Here is a 21,927-nt window from a genome sequence, read left to right as displayed (position 1 = left end):
TGGCGGGCCTCCTGAACCCGGGGGGCTCGCCTGTGGGCATGGCCGACTTGCTGAATCCGGACGACTCGCCCGAGACCGTGGCCAACGACTCAGTCGGAGAGCCGTCCAACGTGGCGCCCGAACCGATGACTAGAGACGGCGGCGGCGAGATGGGCACGGAGACCGCGGTTCCGTTGCCGGAAGACGCTACTGAGGACGATTCCTCGCCGACGGACGTCCCTCCGTCGTCCGTGGACTTGTTCGGACTCGATATGGAGCAGTTGAAGGTGGAGCAGCGGAAGATCCCGTGGGTGATGGCCCTGATCGCGTTCCTGACGGGTGGAACGCTGCCGCTGGACCCTAGCTTACGAGTGAAGGTTGTGAGGATCGCGTCCAAGTTCGCCGTCGAGAACGAGCTGTTGATGCGCAGAGTGAATCTCCGCGCGCGCGTCGGTCCCGCTCGATCGCTGACCGTGCCCGTGATACCGCTTCCGTTCGTTGAAACAGTCTTACATTTTTGTCACGCTGATCTACTGTCGTCGCACCTCGGCCTCACGAAGACGCTCGAGAAGGTGAGGCGACACGCGTACTGGCCAGGGTGGCGACAGGACGTGGAGGAGTATTTGCGCGAATGTGATAAGTGCGGAAGTGGCAAGGGTGCGCGTCCGTGGCGCGCTGGTCGAATGCAGAGGATGCCCATCGTGGATCTGACGGGGCCGTTCTCGTTGCTCGTGGTGGACGCCGTGGGGCCTCTGCCCGAAACCGAGCGTGGCAATCGCTATATTTTAGTTTTCGTTGATTACTTCACTCGCCGGGCCGAGGCGTTCGCCGTGGAGCGCTTGGACTCCATGACGTTCGTGGAGGTGATGGTGAACGGAGTGGTGTCTCGGCACGGAGTGCCGTCGCGGTTGCTGAGCGACAACGGCTCGAACTTCACCTTTGAGGTGGCCAAGTCCTTCTATCAGATGTTGGGCATTAAGAAACTCTTTGGTGCTGCCTACCACCCTCAGACTCAAGGACTCGTCGAGAGATTCAACGGAACGCTCATAGGAATGCTACGAATGCATGTGAGTGAGGCTCAAGATGATTAGGATATTTACCTTCCTAGAGTGCTTTTTGCCTACAGGACGGCCTACCACGAGGCCCTGGGAGATTCGCCGTTTTTCTCGCTGTACGGGCGCGACCCAGTGCTTCCGACGGACGTGGCCTTCCTCAATCTTGGCAAGAAGTGGCGGAGTAATGAAGTGGCTCAGTATAGGCGAGAGCTGTACAGCTCTCCGTTCCTCGCGACATTTGGTTGAGCGTCAGTTGTTGAAGGCGCAAGATCGGCACGAGCAGCGCCCGGAAGGGCAAGTCGAAGTGAATTATGAAATAGGAGACCCGGTGTGGGTCTACCAGGTGTTCAGGGCGAAACGCGGCGAAGTGCGCACGAAGAAGCTTGCCTTCGCTTGGCACGGTCCCTATCGGATCGTAGCCAAGGTCGGCGAGAACGCTTATCGGGTCGACATCCCGACTCACCCTAACAAAACGGTGACCGTGAACGTGAATAGGCTCAAAAGGTATCGTGGCAAGTGGACCCGGCCTTATATGGATGAAGTGCCCGAGGGTCTGGGCACTAGTGATGAAAACGAAGAAGAGAGGCCGTTGGAAGAGGCCGACCTCCCTGCGTCGAGCTACGCGGAACGGTTGACACTAGGAAATGAGGACACTGTTATTGTGGGCGTGGAAGCCCCCATCGTGGAATAGTGGCGAAGATGAAGGACGGTCAGGGCGTGAAGTACCTGACGATGACCAGCTCGTATGAGGTGTTCTGGCTGCCCAGGGAGGCTTTGATGCCCGAGTATGCGTCGTTGGTGACCACTTTTGAGCAAGCGGATAGGAGGAAGAAGGGGTTGCCGGAGCTTAGTCGAAGTGCGCGTTTGGCGGACGCTAACGCCCAAGTCGATGATGACTAGTTGCTGCTGGCGTAGTTGATGATGTTCTTGAGCTGAAGAACCTGTGATTGTGGATATGGATTTACGAGCAGCTCAAGAATGGTGGATATGCATGTCAAGTTCATGTTTTTATTTGGTTTTACCTGCAAAATTAGTGCTGCGGCTGCACTAGACTCGACTACAACAAATGAAGAAGATAAATGGAGATCCGAGGTGTGCGCATGACTCACTTGGCCTTGTCGACGCTTGCGGAATGCGACTTGAGCTTCTTGGTCGGAGGCTCGCTCGCTACCTCGCCGTCGTCGTCTGCTTCGTCGCCCGGCAGCGTCTCTATGGCCGCGACGGGGGCCTTGGTGGTCTTGGGTTGGGCCTTGTCGTCCTTGTCGCTGTCGTCCTTGGCCGCCGGCTTCTTCTTGTCGTCGCTGGAGTCTTCGGACTCGCCTGACTTGCTGGAGCGAGAAACCGGAAATCCTGGCTTGGACGGAGTGTTTGACGGCGGGAGCCCGGTACTGCACGGGGGGGCGTCGGAGGCAACGCCGTGAAGGCTCCGTCCTCGTCCTCGAAGTCCGAGTCATCGTCGCCCTGCTCGTCGGGGTTGAAGGGCTTCTGGTCGTACACGGCCACCTTCATGCCCAAGTCCAGTAGCTCGACCACCTCCTCGATGGTATCTTTGAGCGACGCGTCCGACGAGAGGGCCTTCCACGGGCCGCGGGTTCGGTTGCCCACGGGGGGTGGCCCGCTGGTGACGTCGAGCTTGATGCGAGCGAGGGCCTTGTCGGAGACTCGCAGGTGTGGCGCTTGCGTGGGGTCGATGAGCTCCGCCTCCTCGAGGAGCTCCAGAATCGAGGCGTAGCCGTGTTCGTCGACGATCTTGGGGTCGAGAGCTCGCTCGATGGCCCGCTCGTAGAGAATCTTGTCCTTTGCGAAGACAACGCCGAGGTCCTCGTGCGCCGCGCCCTTGCTCTTAGCCGCGCCGGCAGAGTGCTTGGCCGTTCTGCCTCCCAACCACATGAGCGTGTCATGAGCACCGTTCTCGAAGTCGTCGAGAAAGCCGAAGTACCCTCGCTCCTCGATGTTGTAGCTAATGAGCTCGTTCCGCGCTCGACACGCATTCATTTTCTCCTTGCGCCGCTGGTCGGCATTCAGACAAGGCGCGTACAGCGCCCACAGGAAAAACAGCTCGCGGAAGCGCATGTTGGCACGAGGTGCAACTCGGGATACTCGGATGGCGGGTACCAGCACCGCTGTTTGCGCCAGGGGTACGCCAAGCGGAACGGAGCGATGCCCTTGCTGAAGGCGCGCTGCGCAAGTGCGGCCAGGTCGATCTTCAGTCGCGCGGGCGCCGTCGTCGGCAACCGGAAGTCGTAGGCCTCGGCCTTCTTCTTGGCCGCGGCCTTCTGTTTCTTCTACGATGGCGGTCTCGTCTTGGAAGACGTCCGTGGCGACGATCTGGTCCCTGTCGATGGACGCGGTGGCGGTGACGTCGACTCTGGCGTGGGCACCAACGGCGGCAGCGGGATCGACAGGACGGAGTGCTCGGCAGGCTCGCCGGCCTGCATCTGGTCGGGGTGCGGCAGGATCACGAGGATCTGGTTCAGGCGGCGTGCGTCGCCACCCGACAGGACGTCCATGGCCATGGCGTCCAGGACGTCTAGCCCCTGGGACGCATTGTTGACGGAGAGACGGGTCCGGAGGCGCGCCCAAAACTCGCGCTGCGCGATGAAGACGTCCCCCTCGTCGTCGAGCTCGAGGGCCATGTCCAGGCTGCCCACCTGGTTATCGAAGTCGGTGACGTCGGAGTTGGTCTTCTTGACCATGACGGACGCGAGGCGAGGCGAGGCCTGGGAGAGAGCGGAGAGATTCTTGGTGACTGCGGAGTGCGCGGCCCGGCGAAAATTGCGGAATGAGGCAACTTTCAGTGGGGCGGCTACGGCAACTTCTGATTACCACGTGACTTCAAGTGAATTGACGAAATGTGACTCACCTTGTGGGTGGCTGTGACCGTCTGAGAGAGACGCCCAACTGGCTGGTCACTTTCGAAGAACCCGCGAGCGACGCTGGTGACCAACTGGCAGTAACGGGGCCTTGGCTGCCCTGCGCCTCTGCAGGTCGATGGTGACCGCCAAGGGCTGCCGCTAGTGGGGTCCGGACGGCTCGGACGGCGTCGAAGTGGCCGTCATTATGAATTAGTGCTGCTGGAACGATGGAGTGGGCGACGGACGTGGTGAACGGCCTGGCGGCAATAGTGGTGGTCGCTGCTGAGGCAGCTTGTCAAGTTGCAGCGGAGCGTCGCTGGGAGCTGGCGTGGCTCACTGCTGGAGCAGTGTCGTGGACGGTTACGGGCCCCCTGCGAAGCATCGGCTCACGGATCGCCGCTGCGTTCGTCGACTTCGCCCTGAGGTGGAGCGTGCTGGCCAAGTTATGCGTCATGCGCTACTGCAGGTATGTCCGTGGGCCTGCCGTGCAAATGCAGCCGCTCCGAACTCGCGTGTGGAAGTGTTACGAGGCCCTGCTGGCCACCCCGTTGGTTGTGCTGGAATCCAAGGGCGAGCATGAAGACGGGCTGGGGAGGTTGCTCTACAAGTGGCTTGACGCCCTCCACGAGTGGTGGTGCGTCTTCTTGCCTGAGACTTGGGCGTCGGGACGGAAGGCTTGCTCCAAGTACTGCACGGGCGCGAGTCTGGAGTCTGGCCGTTCGGTCGCCCGTGCCAAGCTTGTCGCCAAGGTGGTATGGACGCTGACGTCCCTGATCCTGTTCTCGGCGTTCTACGCCGTGCTGTTCACCTACGAAGTCGTCGAGTGGATCTGCCAGGGCGTGGCCGGCGTGTTCGCTGTAGTCGTGGTCTTTGATTGCTGGTTCGCCTCCGAGGAGGGCGAGCATGCAATAGTGACTAACTACTGGTTGCTGGTGGTGAATGTTTGGGTTGCGCTGGTATGCATAACCAGTAAGTTGTGGAGGTAGTACGAGGCGTCGGTGGGCGAGCGTTCGCCGCTGACTATGGCCACGGAGGGCTACGCTGCGTGGTGCGCGGCTCTTGAGGAGCAAGAGCAGGCAGAGCGTCTAAGTGAGGCATTTTGGAGGATGGACGGCGGGGGCAATGCGCCGAGAGTGTAGGTGTGGACGCGAAGTGGATTGCAGGCCGAACGGAGGGCCTGGCAAGTAAGGAGAGAAGTGGATCAAGCTGCGTGCGCTCGGCGAGGACGCCGAGATGCAGTCGGGGAGGATGTCCCGAGTCGGAACGGCTCGGACCGTTCCAACTCTGCGTGGGCGACGATGAGTGCCTGAGGTCGTCCACCTGCTGTGGCCGCGGGCGAGAAGTAGTGGGCCGTGGGCCGGGTTGTCTCGAAGGTGGAGACCCGTGGGCCGCTACCCAGAGGTATCTTGGAGGGATGATGTGCCTCGCAGTGTCGTGGCGGGACTTCGGGGACGGATGGCATGTTGGGTGGCTTTGAGAGGAAAGTTAGGAGTAGAAGGAAGGTCAGTCGTGAATTTTGTTTAAAAGGACCACACAGGTCGTATGGAACACTTATTGCATTTTGCTTAGTGATCTCCTTGCTATTTGTGCCCCATAAACCTATAAGCACAGGCAGCACTTACTCACAGCGGCGATCGGCCCCAAACCGGTCCGACAAAGCGACTCGCGACAGAGCGCTGTCGCTCGACTCGGTCTTGCCGGCGCTGAACGATGTGGTGCCGATTCCCAGCGCTTTGATAGGCAACGCCAGTGTCGACTGCGCGAGTGACAACCTGTTCAAGACCTCGTATCATGACGCGATTTTCGCCGTCTGCGCTTCGGGTTCGTCCGGGTTCACCGCGACGGGCCTCGACTTGACACTTGACGTGGAGTACCTGCAGAATCCCGTCAGCATTTCGGTGCCAAAGCTCACCGATGGGTCACCACCGTGTGATAGTGTAGCAATGCCCACAAAAGTGGCGCCGACAACACGCGCGATACTCACTGGCAGCTCACTTCCCACGGCTACATCGAGGCGCTTGAAAGCATCTGCTCCCATGGCTATTGAGGCCAAATCGTGTACGTGTAAGTCAATACCTCGTCCCTGCGTCTTCTTGCATGGTCTGGGTACCTCGAATGAAAGAGCGGAGCTGCAAGATACTCCAAAGTTGACCCAGGAGAAGTTCGGTATCATCGGAGACCACGCTCCGTGCTGCACCAGTGTCAAGTACGCAGTCATTAATACCGTCGACGCTGGGTGGAGGAATGACACACTGCAGCAGAAGTTCTGTGACTTCTCGCTCTCCATGAGCGAGTCTAGCGACGTGGCCACGGGGACCATTGCGGATACTATCGTGGTGACGCACTCGATGGGCGGCCTCGTGATGGCGGCAGCTCTCGCGAAAGGCAAGTGTAAATTCGCCGAAAGCACGTCGTGGGTCAGTCTGAGCGCTCCGATGATGGGAAGTATGGCCGGAGACTTCATACGAGACCTGTGCGACGGTGAATTCACGAAAATTGTCGCCGGGGTGCTGGATCTAATCGGCCAATGCCCCGCGTCCACGGCGAAAAAGTCGATCATTTACCAGAACGAGAAGTACAGCACCCCGGAAATCAACGCGGCGTACACTGCAGCCCAGGAAGCCTACCGCGGGAATGTGACAGCCGCGATCTGCAGTACGAGCTACCACGGCGTCTTGTCCAAGTTCACGCCGTCCGTTCGAGTGTCTGCTGCAGGATATTGGCACTTCACCTGAGATAGACAGGAGTTTGCTACTGCAATACTTGAAAATCCCAAAATTGGGATTTTGATGGTATGCATTAGAAATTGATATCAGTTAGAAACAGTACCTGTAACAACAAACCCACTTAGAAATTCGCATCTGTAACGCTATGTTGCTGCCGCTGCTCGCCACCTTGTTCTTCCTGGCGATGACGGCGTCCCCTTCGCCGTCCCCACACGCTGCTTCCGTCGTCGAGCTGCGTCCGGAGTCGCCGCTGCAGTCCCAGCGCGTACTGTACGGCGAGCCGCAGCTGTACCGCGTGTTGGATCTCGAACCTGACAAAGTTTACGACATCAAAGTGTCGTACCCAGCGACGCAGCCGTCGCTCTTCTCGCTGCAGGTGGAGCAGGTCCTGCTGCCGCTGCCTGTGGTGAGTGAAGATAAATTTGACGTTAGTACTGCAAATATTGCGGGAAATGTCAAGAAAAGCAAGATCATGCCAGCTCGACGTCGGGTATTGAACACGGCCAAGCTTCGGCTCCACCCGAGGGAGATGGAGACGCACAAGTCGGTGCGGTACCGTCTCGAGCCCTCGGGGGCGGCCATTGAAGTGGAATTTTCACTTATTGCAAATGTGGAGGGAGTCCGACGACCCGACTCGAAGCTGAAGGTTGACGAGTGTGTGTTCGACATTGTGGTGGAGGAGATGCTGCTGGAGGCATTCCCCAGAGACACACTGGTGCTCATCGGCTGGCTGGTGATGCTGCTGGCTGTGAGCGCAAAGTGGGTCTTTCCGTATTTGGAGAAGAAAATTCCACTTGGATGTGTGGAGGACCGAGTGAAGGGAGCAGAAACTAAAGAATCGTAGAAGACAATCGGTGGACTTTGGCAGAAAGAATGAGTATCTTACGATTCTGGAGAAGTTATTAACCGTGGGCAAAGCGATATCTTTATATTTCTGCTCACCACGCTTAAAATTACTGTACCGATACTCGGTGGTGATACGCTAGAGCAGACACTCGAACCACTTGAAGGGCTTTTGCGAGTCTCTGAAGAATCCATCGTGCGTCAGAGATGCCGTGTCGGCGTGATTCAGCTTGGATGCGTAAAAGCGGTCGAGGTAGCTGTCGCCAAACAGATTCGGGTCGAGGCCGCCCAAGCCGCTCTGGAACTCCACGAGCGCGTCGTTTTGTTTCGACTTGTGCGGGATCAGCTTGCCTCCAACTAGGCAGGACGGCGTGAACTTGGACAAGACGCCGTGGTAGCTCGTACTGCAGATCGCGGCTGTCACATTCCCGCGGTAGGCTTCCTGGGCTGCAGTGTACGCCGCGTTGATTTCCGGGGTGCTGTACTTCTCGTTCTGGTAAATGATCGACTTTTTCGCCGTGGACGCGGGGCATTGGCCGATTAGATCCAGCACCCCGGCGACAATTTTCGTGAATTCACCGTCGCACAGGTCTCGTATGAAGTCTCCGGCCATACTTCCCATCATCGGAGCGCTCAGACTGACCCACGACGTGCTTTCCGCGAATTTAAACTTGCCTTTCGCGAGAGCTGCCGCCATCACGAGGCCGCCCATCGAGTGCGTCACCACGATAGTATCCGCAATGGTCCCCGTGGCCACGTCGCTAGACTCGCTCATGGAGAGCGAGAAGTCACAGAACTTCTGCTGCAGTGTGTCATTCCTCCACCCAGCGTCGACGGTATTAATGACTGCGTACTTGACACTGGTGCAGCACGGAGCGTGGTCTCCGATGTTACCGAACTTCTCCTGGGTCAACTTTGGAGTATCTTGCAGCTCCGCTCTTTCATTCGAGGTACCCAGACCATGCAAGAAGACGCAGGGACGAGGTATGGACTTACACGTACACGATTTGGCCTCAATAGCCATGGGAGCAGATGCTTTCAAGCGCCTCGATGTAGCCGTGGGAAGTGAGCTGCCAGTGAGTATCGCGCGTGTTGTCGGCGCCACTTTTGTGGGCATTGCTACACTATCACACGGTGGTGACCCATCGGTGAGCTTTGGCACCGAAATGCTGACGGGATTCTGCAGGTACTCCACGTCAAGTGTCAAGTCGAGGCCCGTCGCGGTGAACCCGGACGAACCCGAAGCGCAGACGGCGAAAATCGCGTCATGATACGAGGTCTTGAACAGGTTGTCACTCGCGCAGTCGACACTGGCGTTGCCTATCAAAGCGCTGGGAATCGGCACCACATCGTTCAGCGCCGGCAAGACCAAGTCGAAGGACAGCGCTCCTGACGGAAGGCACTGAACTGTTTCAGTGTTGGCGCCGTCTTTCTTGGTCACCAGGTAGCTAGCGCCACCCACCAGCGAGTACGTGAGCTGCGTATCACCTTCGACGATGGTGGTGTAGCAATCATACCGAAGGCTGGTGGCATCGGTCAACACGACGGGGCTCGCGAATACGTCGAACTCGGATTGTCCGTGGAAATTTGTCTTCTTCCGCTTGATCTTAACGTGGATTTTCAACGAAGGGAAGACGTCGCTGGAGGCTTCTTGCTGTCGATGGGGGATTGCGATCGGTAAAGAAGGTCGTGCGAGATCTTGGGAAGTCATAGAAGTAGCTGCCACCAAGGCGAGAAGGGTCACTAATCCCATCCAAGCTCGCCTCATGTTTTAATTAGAGGAGCTGGAGTTGCTCGCCGGTGGAAAAGAAGAAATGGTTGTCGATGCAGTGAATGAGCACTGTCGGTAAGAAATTCCAATGATTGCTGCTCTTCCTGTACTACAGTAGCGTACGGTTCGGTCATTCTTACTAAGAGTGACCGAACCGTACGGTCATTCTTACTACCGTACGGTTCGGTCATTCTTACTAAGAGTGACCGAACCGTACGGTCATTCTTACTACCGAACCGTACGCTACTGTAGTACAGGAAGAGCAGCAATCATTGGCCTTTTACTTTGTATTACATGTAAGCGGGTCCAGTTGTGATATCCTTAAGGATGATGTTCGGGTGATTATGCAGTGATTATGAAGATTGGAATCCTCCAACGGCAATGCGTTTGTCCGGAGGAACAGTGAGGAACTGGTCATCCTCTTTAAGCGCAACGACAGAGCGTTGCACTGCTGCGCAACTTCCTGGATGCGGTTTCCATTGCTGCGTTGTGATTGTGGTAGCACAGGTTTGCGACACCCGGTAAGTCTATCTGCAGTGAAATGGTATTATGCTAAAGACTTCCTTTCAGGTAAAGAGACTCATCACGCTTGGTGGCGCTTTTCTTGCTTACAGAGAGCATTTGGAGGTTTTCCTTAAGTAGTTTGCATCTCAAGAACGCCGAAAGTCTCACACCGGGTATAAGTTCTCTTCAATTTTGCGGCAGTCATTTATAAAAAAGTGATTCTTTTTTATTGACAAGCAGCCTCTCTTCAGATGCTTGTTTCCAACGCACCATCATGCGATACATTATCGCGGATAGTTTCACCCAGAAATTGTTGCCACCAAGCCATCTTACAGCGTTACCTAGCCGTGGGCATCTCTAAAGGTGACTGTGTAGTGCAGGCGCCACGTATATCGGCGTAGTCGATCCAACCGGTGCCTGATCCAGCGGATGCAATTTTTCCTCGGCTTTGTCGAAAGCATAGCGGTATTGAGCCTTGAGCATGGTTCGCATGCTGCCTTGGTCCGACTCGTCCACCAGAAGTCCTCTCTGGATGCGCATTTTGCAATGCAGTAGATCGAGATTCACCACGGTAAAGTATCTGTAGACAGCAGTAACGATATTAATATATCCTGATAAGCAACAGCGTGAGGGATCTTGATAAAACTAAACGAAGATTACGCACCCGGTGTGGGACCTACAAAGAGCTTTCGTGCGAACGTGCGAGATAAACACCTCGACCTCGACTTCCAAATGGTACTCGCTTCAAGCACAACATCACTGTCAGGTTTTGCCGCTCCATCAACGCATTCGCTGTGTCCCTACTCACCGAACGCTGCAAACACGCGCCACCATAGTGGCAATGTCATTGATGTGGATCGGCAACCTGAACGATATCCTGTTCATGGACACCGTCGTCATGTTCCTGTTTCTTGTGAAGCCTCTCGCGCATTGCAAGGCCACTTTATCCTACAACACAAAGCACCAATGCCGTCAGAAGCAGCAGTCATTCAATGACAGACGATCACAATCCATACTTTACCATGAATGCGAGCACGTCACCACCGAAAACGGTGTTGTTGCCGTTCAGATTCTTGGGCAGGAAGGTCGTCTGGATCTTCAGCACCGTGTCCCGCACAGGAACGAGCTCCGAGTGATCGGATCCAAAACTCTGGATCATGTCCGCTGAAACGTGAGGCAACTCGTCTACTTGCTGCTGCATTTCGCGCCAGCGTGCAGCGAGTTCCTTGCGCTGGTTCGCGAGTGCCTCGTGTCTCGACACGTAAGTCGGATCCGTCGGATGCACGAGCTGGGGCAAACCAGGTCGAGGCCGCAGAGTCTTGTAGTCGATTGCCACGAACGTTGCGAACGCGTCGAGCACCTCAATGAACTTGGCGTGGACCAGGTCGTAGCGGTAGCCGCTCATCTAACGGCATGCAGAAGGGTTAGATGGGAAATGCACTGCTGCAAAAGAACTTGTCGATACCCACCTGAATGACCATCGAAGACCGACCAGTGTGGATGACCTCTCCTTCCAACTGGAGCAGGTCTCCGTGAGCGATTGGGCTCTTGATGTCGACTCGATCAATGGAGACTGTAGCGATGCCTTGGTCCACAGTCACACTGCAATCAGCAGAAAAAAAACTAAATGAAAAGCATACCGCACCAAATATCAACTCGACTTCGTACTTCTCGGCGAGAGCGCCCGCAAAGCGGTCGATCAGCTCCAGAATGGGTCCCGCGCTCATCAGCCGCCCACTCAAACTCTCGTCGCCCACGACGTCGCCGTAGGCCAGCCGGGCGTCGCACACGCGCACGATCTTCTGGCCGTCGACAGTCTGCACGACATTCTTGGACGCGGTGTCCGCCGCCCGGGGGATGGCGCTGGACGGCATGGCAAAGAGGGGGTTATTGGTCCTCCGTCGGCCAGCGGTCTCGCGCTACTCGGTCACGCAAGGAACCATGTCTGACGCACACAGGTTATGCACAGGTCTCTGAAGTTGCCCCCGCCAATTGGAGGCCTCGCGGTCCGCGACGCCCGGCGTCCTCAGAAGCGCCGGCTACAGTACAGGATGCCCGTCAATGAGTTGCCTTGGTCCGCATCAGGAGGACCAAGCGGATCGGGAAGCTCTGCTACGTGGACAACCTGCCGCAGTTAACTCGGCAACAGAAGCAGCGACCACAGTTGGCGAGCTATCGTGAGTCGTGCCACAGCTCGTGACACTCTGCACCTTTGCTCATAGCTCAACCGACTTAAGTCTGGTTTGCCCAAGCACCAAGCGTCAATCTCTTGACGTTTGGTGCTTGGGGCAAACTGAACTTTCGTAACATACATGTACACTGTACAGCACGATCCATCGTCGAAACCTCCCCTCGCCAGGACCCACACGAACGAATGAACATGCACAGACAGACCCTGCATCTCACCACGATGCTCAAGCCGCATGAGCTTCGCCCTGCGGGCGCTCGACATGTCTAATACATCATCCCGCGCGCAGATCTGGTCGGCGCGGGCAACTTCAATCCCGCGTCTTGGATTGCTCGCAAGTGCACGACAGCACCGGCAAAGACTTCGTACTTTGCCAAAGTGTATACACTGTCGCGCGCCCTCTGCACCCGCGACCTTGAAGTTCGCGCCTCCGGGTCCTGAGCGAGCCGCGATTGGCCGAAACGACTTTTTTTCTCGGCATCTGGGGGGCCATAATTCGGCACACAGCGAGTTAGCGCGCACCTCGAAGAAGGCGGCGCGAGCTTCCCCCCTCCTCACTCGCACTCCGTCTGCCGCCACGAACAGGGGCCGCTCGAGCCTCGTACCCAGCGGACAGACAGACAGACAGCTCTCTACATACAACACACAATGGGTACGCGCGGCCAGCGCCTGTGGCGTCCGGTGAAGGAAGCTCCAGCGCTAACGTTATGCTTTGTTTGACCTGTTTGGTGTTGCATTTGCGCAGCGGAACCAGGAGTGTAGGTCCTTTCGTCCGCTCTGGAACTGCAACAACCGGCGGCTGAGTGTTGTGTGGGTGGATGTATGTGGCTCTGTGTGTCTGTTTGCATGCGCGCAGCAAGCGCGAGCGCGAGGCGGCGGACGACGCGCTGCGATCGTTCCACGAGGTGCCGAGCGACGCGCAGAAGCCGCGCGAGGACGAGAAGGGCAAGCGCTGGACGCCCGACCAGGACGACGCGCTGCGCAAGGCCGTGGAGGAGTTCGGCCAGCGCAACTGGAAGGCCATCGCCTCGCGCGTGGACGGCCGCAACCACGCGCAGTGTCTGCAGCGCTGGAACAAGGTGCTCAAGCCCGGGCTGGTCAAGGGCCACTGGTCCTTCGAGGAGGACAGCACGCTCGAGCAGATGGTGCTGCAGGGCTGCCACTCGTGGGGAGAAGTGGCCGCGCACATCCCTGGCAGAACGTACGCGGCATTGGATGTGGAGGTTGGAGGTGCAAGGGGGGGATTATGTTGACAATTGTGGCTGGTGCTGTTTTATTTGGTGAATGCTGTAGAGCGAAGCAGTGCCGTGAACGATGGAGAAACCACCTGGACCCGAGCATCAACAAATCGTACGTTTATTGTTGAGGGCAGAAGATCTTTTCTGCTGCTGGAGGAGGCAAATAATGACGAATTCGATGTTGTTGCTCTTGTTAAAGCCCTTTCACGCCGGAAGAAGACACGATTATCCAGGAAGGGTTCGAAAAGATGGGAAACCGATGGACGCAGATCGCAGAGTTGCTACCCGGCCGCACGGAAGACGCGGTGAAGTTGCGATGGAAGGCGCTCAACCCGAACCAGAAGGTAAGGGCGAAACCGGGTCGTCCGAAGCTCATGCCCGGTATGACAGTGAACAAGCAGCGGTCGACAGCACCTCCGACTCCTGATGACGTCGCAGCGACGCTGATGAATGGTCCTATTACGATGCCCGAGATGCCGACGTACAGTAATGCGTATCCTGCCCCGATGCCGTACCAACCCAACAGCACACCAATCACCCCAATGCCGATGCCGCCTCTTCACCCTCCGCAAATGGCAATGCCTCACCCTGACGAGCCATTGCCCACGACACATGTACCAATGCCGAACCAGTACCCTGAGCCCATTGTGGAGCCGCTGAGCGATGAAGTGAAGGCGGAGGATGAGATGAACGACGCTGCAATTCTCAAGGAGCTGCTTCGCAGTCACTCAAACAGTTTGCTGAGCTTTGGCAGTGCGCGGGGCTTGAGCTCATTCACGGACATGTCACCAGAAGATCTTCTTGCAAGTGGCGAGCTGGATGAAATGTTCCGCGCGACGGTCTCAATATCCAAGGACAGAGGCGAGAGGGGTCGGCTGTCTAGCACGAGCAGCATGATGGACAGTTTAACCAGCTCGTTCAAGAACCCAGAGACATTGCAGAAGGCAGTACAAAACCTGGATCACGAGGACAAGCACCTGTTCCAGGGACTAATTGATAGTTGGCGTGCACAGAAGCCGACTGGTGGCGATGCTGTGATCCAGGAGGAGGACCGCATTGCCAGCTTGCCGGTGGACCCGAACGCGTACTCACAGCACAACTTCGAGACCAGCAGCAGCCGCAACTTGACGCACTCGCTCGACTTTGAGCAGGTGCGCTCCCAGCCGCGACGGAACTCGAACGGAATTTCGTACGAGCTGGGCAACATCTCGAACGACATTGACGACCTGCTGGACTCGGATCTCATGCGCCCGATTCGGAAGGGCAAGATGTATTAGTAAGCAGCGAGCATACTGCACGGTGTTGACGCTGGTGAAGCAGTAACTTGAAGCGAGGGCGGACCAAGTGCTTGTGCGGCTCGTGCGAATGAAGTGGGGGCCGTCGACGTCTTTATTTTCATTTTATAAGCTGAGTAGGACGACACAGGACACAAGCCAAGAGAATGGAGAGCGCGCCGCTGCTAATTCGGAGCAGGCGGTAGATTCGTGTTGTTGGAGAAATAAATCAATCGGCGTTCAGAGGTTGGCCGGAGCTTTGCAGTGAGCAACGCGAAAGAATCCTGTGCGACGGCTACACACTTTCAGGTTGCAGCCGACAAAGGAAACTGTGTCTTGAGTCAAGCGCACCAAATTGCTGCAACAAGGGGCAAGCCTGTTGTCTGGCTGCATGTTTGAGTTATTACGGCTGAGTTACATGTGCCATACGATGACCAGCAGGAGGTGGGAGGGCTCACTGCATGTTTGTTTGTTCTCCTCAGAGGATGCCATGTTGCCTGCCACCCGGAAGACATGCGCTTTGTGTGTAACACATGAATGTACCCACCTGTCTTTCAGCCAATCCAGGCATTTGCATCCAATATCGTCGAATGAGATGAGAACTCAGGTGCCTCTTTTTGCGCCAATCACACGTGGGTACACTGTCTTTCCGCAGAACTGGTGCCCCCAGCCCATCGCCCGTCGAGTCTCACTCTTCAGTCCAAGTCCCCGCAGGCGTCGAGAAGCCCGCGAGGAAGCAGCGCAGGCGGCGGCAGCAGCACAGCAACTCGGACGCAACAGACGCAACAGACACCCCTACAGCTCGCGAGGACCTTTGATCTTCACTTCACCATGGGTAAGTAGCGCCCTCAGCTGCAGCTCCAGCGCTGATTGGCGTAAAGACGGATCCAGCCATTATCCTTCACTAATAACTAACTGATTAATAATCGTCTCGCCCATGTTTTTATAGTGGCCGAGTCAGCAGTGTACGCACCGTCAGCAAGAACAAAGTCAGAGTGATGGTCAGGAGGGTGACGTGTTGGTGTGTTCTGCGTGCAGGAAGCGCGGACGCGACGCCGTGGGCGCCGAGCCGCTCGCGGACCAGGCGGGGGAGGCCCAGAAGAAGAAGAGCGGCGGCGTCGTCAGCAAGCGCTGGACGCCCGAGCAGGACGAGGCGCTCAAGAAGGCGGTGGCCGAGCTGGGCCACCGCAACTGGATGGTGTGTCACTCGTGCTCTTATAAGCTGGAGGCGCCTTAAGTTGCTGTATCTGACGAACGTGGCTGTTGCTGTAGGCGGTGGCGGAGCGTGTGCCCGGCCGCGACAATGCGCAGTGTCTGCAGCGCTGGAACAAGGTGCTGAAGCCCGGGCTGGTCAAGGGCCCGTGGTCGGTGGAGGAGGACGCGCTGCTCATGGAGATGATGCTCAAGGGCTACGACAACTGGCGCCAGGTGTCCAACAACATCCCGGGGCGAACGTACGTGACTTCACGATTTTTTATTGCGTGTGCGAAGACTCACTGACGTGTGATTGGTTTTCTCCAGGGCGAAGCAGTGCCGTGAGCGCTGGCGGAACCGCTTGGACCCGAGCATTAACAAATCGTAAGTGATTTATAGTCGGCGTTATTTTACGGTGTGGTGAGGAACTTTGACTAAGAAGACTATTCAACTGACGACAGGCCGTTTACAGAGGAGGAGGACGAAGCGATCCAGCAGGCGTACGAGAAGTACGGCAACCGTTGGACGCAGATTGCTGAGCTTCTGCCAGTAGGTGGTCAAAGCTCGGGCTTAACGTGCCAGTACAAGTCTTATTAATCGGCGATGTTGTGGATTGCAGGGTCGCACGGAGGACGCAGTCAAACTCAGATGGAAGGCTCTGAATCCGAACCAGAAGACGTACACAAAGCTTGGCCGCCCGCGACTGTTGAATACGGATGACGCTCCGCCAGTTTCGACGTCACCTGTCAGACCGAAGATGCCGTACGTTGCTCCCGCACATCCTGTGAAGATGGAAATGCCACACCAGCCACTGCCAGTCAGCAACAATGTCATTAGCACGACCCAGGTGAATTTGGAGCCAATTCTGTCCCCTCTTGAGGACGAGACGGACGAGCGAATGAGCGAGGAGGACGTCATGATACTGAACGAATTCTTGCGTGGACACTCGAACAACTCGCTTGGCAATGGGAGCTTCAAGAGCCTGCTTTCCGGCACGAGCCTGCGCGATCTTGGAGATGATATTGATGCTGCGATTCTGAGAATGGAGTCACAATCAGGAGTTCAGCCTCTGGCCCGATCTGTTACGGAAGACTCGACGGTGGCCAAGCCGACGGCAAACCCGATGGGACGTCCTCCTCACCGTATGCTGAACAAAATGTTGAGCCTTGGAGATACGAAGAGTGCTAGTCTTCGCTCAATTACAGCAGATGTGGAGCCCGACGACTCATGGATCAACGGAGGCCTGACGAGACGTCTCAGCAGTTTGTCCGTGAATGGCGAAGGTATCTTCGAGCAGCAGCTTGTTGACGGCAACCAGAAATTGAACTCCATGGACTCGTTCGAGCAGCAGCTTGCGTCGCTTAACGATGCTGGCTCCTTGATGAGTCTTCCGCTGGACTTGGGCGAGGAGGGCAAGGCAGATAGCGCGGTGGCGGCTGCAACTTACGACGCTGTGAACAGCGCAGGCCCGGCAGCTCCTGGAGCCGTGTCTCATGACTCGCTGCAGCAGTTAATCTTGGAGGACGAGATCCCGGTCCACGGACTCTCGAACCAGACAGCCACGACCACAGACACAAAAACCATGACGGCGCAAGATTTCTATAGCACTGCAGTCCCGCATGACCAGCTCTCGGCAGCGCACCGCTTTGAGATTTAGATGAGCCTATACTCTGTTGTGAGAAGGCGTGCAAGTGCAGCGAGTGCCGTGGGCAGGAACTGCCTCGTCGCACCTATCTATTCGAGCAAGTACAGTACTTGCAGACCGCGAGCCACGCCGTAAATCCATCCAGGGCCGCAGGATCGGACAAGAGAAACAAGTGCGTACGATGCGACCTCTCCGTGTTCGTGGGTATTGCTTTACATGTATCCCCTCGCTAAACAGTCTGCTGCGTCGTGAACTTCCACATGATAACGTCCATCAATGAATGAAGCACCATACCACCGTGTTTTGACACTTGAACTTTCAGTCCTGATGTGTGTCACACACACAGGTCTCCGCACACAAGCGCCACACAAAATCATTAGCGGAGCCAAGTCCACCACGATGCTCCCCAAGCGCTTCCCGACCCTCGTGGCCCGCGCGGCCCGCCAGAACGCGCGTTCCATCGGTGCGTCCTCCTGCTGCTGCTCCTCTTTATTTCCCATAGCTAACGCTACACAATTGTGCCAATCTCCGCAGCTCGTCGCCAGTCCCGTTCGTTGCTGGCGCTGACGCAGGCGCGTCCCATGGCTGCTGCCCCTCGTGGCCTGCAGAGCGTTGCGTTTCCGTCGCTGTATCCCAGCACTGCTGCCGCCTTCAGCACGCAGGGTGGTGGCCGCGTGGTGGCCGTAGGCGACCGCGTGTCGCTGCACATGGAGGGCACGCTGTCGGGCGGCGAGTCCCTACCCACGACCAAGGAGGGCGCCCCGCTCAAGTTCATCGTGGGCAGCGGCCAGGTGCTCCCCGGCGTGGAGGACGCCGTGCAGGGCATGGCCAAGGGCGAGTCCAAGACGGTGGAGATCGAACCGGCCCAGGCTTTCGGCGCCGAGAAGCAGATCCTGTCGGTGCCGCTCAAGGAGATGAACCTGCCCGAGAAGGAGCGCGAGATGCTCGCCGTTGGACAGGTGCTGGAGCTGGCGGGCGGTGAGCGTGCCGTTATTGTCAAGCTGACTGAGGACACCATGGACATCGACCTGGCGCACCCGTACGCCGGCCAGTCGCTGAATGTGACGCTGGAGGTGGTGGACCACGAGCTGCACTCCGAGCTGCACGTGGAGGAGCGCCTTGTCCTGCCCGAGGTGATCGAGGAGGGCGACAACGTCACGTTCCCCAACCGCGGAGACACCATGGTCATGCACTACACTGGCAAGCTCGCTGCGGACGGCAAGGTGTTCGACTCGTCGCGCGACCGCGGCCAGCCGTTCCAGTTCCAGATCGACGTCGGCCAGGTCATACGCGGCTGGGATGAGGGCGTCATGCGCATGAGCAAGGGTATGAAGGCGACGCTCAACATCCCGTCGACCAAGGGCTACGGCAAGGCCGGCGCTGGTGGCGTCATCCCCCCTGATGCCGACCTGGTGTTCGAGGTCGAGCTGCTGGACATCGTGCGCCGCTAAGCTGCACACAGGGTAAATAGTGCTGATGCTGTACGCCCCATGTTTGGACCCCAGTGAGAGTAATATCTTCGAAGCATGTTCATATTTCCCAGCTCAATCTTGCCGCTTTATTTTTTTCTTAACCTCTTCACACGTCCGTGTTGACCGGTTCATCGTCCGATTCATCAAGGTACGCCTTCAGGTCTCCGTACTTGGCCACCTGGCCGATAACGATAATCGCCGGCGAGTACTTCTTCCCCTCCGTCTTGGCGGCAATGTCCTCTAACGTGCCCAGCAGCAGCACCTGGTCCGGGTTCGTGCCCGAGTGAATCAGCGCCACGGGGGTGTCCTTGTCTTTCCCGCTCTCGACCAAACTCTCACAGATACTCCCGATCGTCCTCGTAGCCATCAGCAGCACGATCGTCTCAACCTTGGCCAGCGTTTCAAAGTCCATCTCCGCCGGTTTGTGGCCCGAGATGACCACGAAGTTGGTGCTCAGCGTCTTGTGCGTCACCGGGATGTTGGCCGTGGCGGGCACCGCCAACGCCGACGAGATGCCCGGCACCACCTCGAACTTGCACTGCGCCCGTACCAGCGCCCGGATCTCCGAGTGCACGCGGCCGAAGACCATGGGGTCCCCTCCCTTGAGGCGGACGACAATGTGGCCGAGCCGACACTTGCTCACCAGGATGGCGTCGATGTCCACCTGCTTGGCCGAGTCCTTCTTGCCCCCGCGCTTCCCCACGTAGATGATCTCGCAGTCCTTGGGGATCAGCGCGTACACTTCGGGCCCCACGAGGTCGTCCACCACCACGACCGTCGCGCTGGCCAGCAGCCGACGCGCCTTGAGCGTCAGCAGCTCCGGGTCGCCCGGACCGGCGCCCACGAGGTACACGGTGCCATTGGAGGCCTGCGCGCGCAGCTGGCGAGTGCGGAGGCGAGGGAGCACCACCTGAGAGACGAACACGGACAGCAACGCGCCCGACAGCGCGCCCAGAGCCACGTCGCGCATTGGCATCGCTAACGGAGCTGCTGGTGAAGTTCCGGCGGTTGGTTTGACTACTGAAATCGTGCGGACCACGTCGATGGTGTGCGCCACACCGAATGTGACGTCGACGTCGTGATGACATCGTGGACACCAAGCAGCAAGCAGGACACTTGAGGCGAGTGCTTACATGGGTGTGAAGGACCCTCATGGAAGATGTCGTTGGGATGTCGCCTCAATTTAAGTGACAAAAGGTCCTGGTGGACGCATTCAATTGACATGGCTACACGTCGAGGGTCTCTCTTTGAAGTTTATCTGGCAGTACACCCTCAGTGGTAGGGGGTCCCTAGGTTGTTGTGTTGCAGCCCGCTGCTTGCAGCAGAGCGCAGGTTCATAAAGATAAATAAAAATGGCACGGCGGTGTCAAAACGACCGGTGCTCGTAGATGGGGCTCATCGGGAGGGCGTCTCGCTGCTTGTGCCTTCTCCTCTCCCGCTGCTCGGCCACGTGCGATTGACGGGTCGTCTTGCTCATCTCCGGTTCCGGTGCAGCCGCTGCCGCTCCGTGCTTCTTGAGGTGGTGGATGCGCTTGAGCGTGTGCTTGAGCTCGCGCTCCAGCTGCTCCAGCTCGTGCGGCGCCAGCGTCTCGATGCCGTAGCCGCTGAGCAGCATGAGCTGCCGCACCTCGTCCTCCGAGTCCGCCAGCTCCTGGCGGAGGTCGCGGATCTCGTGCTCCAGCTCCTGCACCGACTTGCCGCCGTCCTCACTGCTGCTGTCCGTCGCCTCACTCGCAGCGCTCCCGTCCTTGGCGGCAAAGTCCTTCTCCGATGACGACCGCCGACTCGACTGCATTTTGAGCAGCTTGCGCTGTCGAGCGACCGCCAGTCTCCGTCTGAAATACAGCTGCGCCACCACAAGGCAGCTCGAGCCGATACACAGCGCCAATAGCAGCAGCAGCGGCTTGTTACTCGCCAAGGACGTAACAATAGCTTCAAGCTCGTCATCCCTCGTCGGGGACAGCATCGCGCTCTCGCTCCAGGGTCCGTCTGTCTCGGTGGAGAAGAATCCCATTGGCAGCAGGAAGCCGAGCAGCGACCGCTTGGTCTGCTTGGCCTTCATCCTGACTCGGAAGCCCATCTCATGCTCCCGCGGCAAGTCCACCAGTACGAGGAACGGGTCCCTTGTGGTCACTCTCCTGTTGGCTGGGTTCCAGAGTGCGTCCAACCCCCACCCGGTGACCCAAATCTGCACCTCGTACGAGTACGACTCGGAGGGGGCGGCCTCCACTGCTGCGTCTTCTTCCTCCTCCTCCTCCTGCTCTTCCTCCAGCCGCGCGTCCTTGTCCCGTGCGTGAGCTGCGAGCGGGTGGTCCTCCCACGTGACCACGACGCTGGACACTTCGTTGACGCGCGGTCTCGCGGTCAGGAAGTCGGTCAGCGCCTTGCGGACGCCCGTGGCCGCCTTCTCCTGCTCCTGTTGCTCTTCGGCCATTGCTGCTGCGTCTGCGTCATCCACGTAGCGCACGCGGTGCACCGACAGGTTGCGCAGCCGCAAGTCGGCGGCCGAGAGCGGCGGCGGCTGCGTCCAGAGGAGCGAGTGCACGCTGAGGAAGGAGGTGGTAGAGGACGGCGCGGGCGACGGCGCGGTCAGAGATTGCAGCGCGATGGTGGACAGGCAGATGCACAGCGCGTAGAGCCCGAAGCCGCCGGCGGCGCGCAGCGGCCGACGCTTCATGGCTGGAGATGGCTCGGGGTTTCTTCCTGTTGATGCTGGTGGTGGTTTTAGGAATGGGCTAATGATGAAAACCGCCGGCTTGCAAGCGCAGGTCGTACTCTGTAAGGGCATGATACGGAGACTATGGTCGAAGGCTGTTTGAGAGGTGTATAGAGATCAAGCTGGCAGTGGAACTTCGATGGAGCATGAAACTAGGATACCGAATCAAGTACGGATTCGAAGCTCGATGACGGCGCATCCTGCAGAAGTGACGATGCCGTCGGTCGCCGCTTCGTCGACGACTTGGCCTGCGGTCTTGTCGTGGTGCCGCCGCTGGTTGCCGCTGGCTGGCTGGCTGTGAAGCTCTCCAGCCGCAGAGGCAATAAATAATTGCAAGCGCGCACCGCGCAATTATTGGGCCGGAAGGAGCCAGCGGCGGGGAACGGCCGCGACATGGTCCAGGGCGCAAAAATATGCTCAAAGGGCTGCCCGTCGGGCAGCCCTTTGAGCAGTGCCCGATGGCTGCT

General features: G+C 58.0%; 10 protein-coding genes across 10 annotated transcripts; 5 read left to right on the top strand and 5 right to left on the bottom strand.

The window, feature by feature from the left end:
* Positions 1–2,139: 2,139 nt before the first annotated feature.
* On the bottom strand, positions 2,140–3,730 carry PHYSODRAFT_246839 (hypothetical protein; the record flags this gene model as incomplete). Its single annotated transcript, XM_009534275.1, has 3 exons — positions 2,140–2,384; positions 2,429–3,402; positions 3,438–3,730. The coding sequence occupies 3 exons, from the start codon at positions 3,728–3,730 to the stop codon at positions 2,140–2,142; spliced, it is 1,512 nt and encodes a 503-aa protein (XP_009532570.1).
* A 1,440-nt stretch (positions 3,731–5,170) lies between these two features.
* On the top strand, positions 5,171–6,726 carry PHYSODRAFT_286949 (hypothetical protein). Its single transcript, XM_009534274.1, has one exon. It carries the CDS (start codon positions 5,350–5,352, stop codon positions 6,622–6,624), a length of 1,275 nt encoding a protein of 424 aa, XP_009532569.1. The 5' UTR covers positions 5,171–5,349; the 3' UTR covers positions 6,625–6,726.
* A 34-nt stretch (positions 6,727–6,760) lies between these two features.
* Positions 6,761–7,459, top strand: PHYSODRAFT_336680 (hypothetical protein; the record flags this gene model as incomplete). The annotated part of the gene is made up of 1 exon (XM_009534273.1): positions 6,761–7,459. The coding sequence occupies one exon, from the start codon at positions 6,761–6,763 to the stop codon at positions 7,457–7,459; it is 699 nt and encodes a 232-aa protein (XP_009532568.1).
* Positions 7,460–7,597: 138 nt separating this feature from the next.
* On the bottom strand, positions 7,598–9,169 carry PHYSODRAFT_515819 (hypothetical protein; the record flags this gene model as incomplete). Its single annotated transcript, XM_009534272.1, has 1 exon — positions 7,598–9,169. The coding sequence occupies one exon, from the start codon at positions 9,167–9,169 to the stop codon at positions 7,598–7,600; it is 1,572 nt and encodes a 523-aa protein (XP_009532567.1).
* A 921-nt stretch (positions 9,170–10,090) lies between these two features.
* On the bottom strand, positions 10,091–11,607 carry PHYSODRAFT_303960 (hypothetical protein; the record flags this gene model as incomplete). The annotated part of the gene is made up of 5 exons (XM_009534271.1): positions 10,091–10,313; positions 10,398–10,475; positions 10,542–10,681; positions 10,755–11,138; positions 11,203–11,607. 5 exons carry the CDS (start codon positions 11,605–11,607, stop codon positions 10,091–10,093), a joined length of 1,230 nt encoding a protein of 409 aa, XP_009532566.1.
* Positions 11,608–12,483: 876 nt separating this feature from the next.
* On the top strand, positions 12,484–14,693 carry PHYSODRAFT_548007 (hypothetical protein). The gene is made up of 5 exons (XM_009534270.1): positions 12,484–12,573; positions 12,667–12,679; positions 12,778–13,122; positions 13,215–13,271; positions 13,359–14,693. The coding sequence occupies exons 1-5, from the start codon at positions 12,570–12,572 to the stop codon at positions 14,434–14,436; spliced, it is 1,497 nt and encodes a 498-aa protein (XP_009532565.1). The 5' UTR covers positions 12,484–12,569; the 3' UTR covers positions 14,437–14,693.
* Positions 14,694–15,705: 1,012 nt separating this feature from the next.
* Positions 15,706–17,284, top strand: PHYSODRAFT_517337 (hypothetical protein; the record flags this gene model as incomplete). The annotated part of the gene is made up of 4 exons (XM_009534269.1): positions 15,706–15,887; positions 15,955–16,011; positions 16,089–16,176; positions 16,247–17,284. Coding segments are annotated over 4 exons (1,365 nt in total), but the record flags the coding sequence as incomplete, so codon positions are not given.
* A 373-nt stretch (positions 17,285–17,657) lies between these two features.
* Positions 17,658–18,813, top strand: PHYSODRAFT_548003 (hypothetical protein). The gene is made up of 2 exons (XM_009534268.1): positions 17,658–17,735; positions 17,807–18,813. The coding sequence occupies exons 1-2, from the start codon at positions 17,672–17,674 to the stop codon at positions 18,721–18,723; spliced, it is 981 nt and encodes a 326-aa protein (XP_009532563.1). The 5' UTR covers positions 17,658–17,671; the 3' UTR covers positions 18,724–18,813.
* A 37-nt stretch (positions 18,814–18,850) lies between these two features.
* PHYSODRAFT_303958 (hypothetical protein) lies at positions 18,851–19,720 on the bottom strand (the record flags this gene model as incomplete). Its single annotated transcript, XM_009534267.1, has 1 exon — positions 18,851–19,720. One exon carries the CDS (start codon positions 19,718–19,720, stop codon positions 18,851–18,853), a length of 870 nt encoding a protein of 289 aa, XP_009532562.1.
* Positions 19,721–20,110: 390 nt separating this feature from the next.
* On the bottom strand, positions 20,111–21,421 carry PHYSODRAFT_352201 (hypothetical protein; the record flags this gene model as incomplete). The annotated part of the gene is made up of 1 exon (XM_009534266.1): positions 20,111–21,421. One exon carries the CDS (start codon positions 21,419–21,421, stop codon positions 20,111–20,113), a length of 1,311 nt encoding a protein of 436 aa, XP_009532561.1.
* Positions 21,422–21,927: the final 506 nt, after the last annotated feature.

The sequence above is a fragment of the Phytophthora sojae genome, assembly GCF_000149755.1.
Source record: "Phytophthora sojae unplaced genomic scaffold PHYSOscaffold_7, whole genome shotgun sequence".
Taxonomy (NCBI): Eukaryota; Oomycota; class Peronosporomycetes; order Peronosporales; family Peronosporaceae; genus Phytophthora; species Phytophthora sojae.
This window is presented reverse-complemented; position numbering and strand designations above follow the sequence as displayed.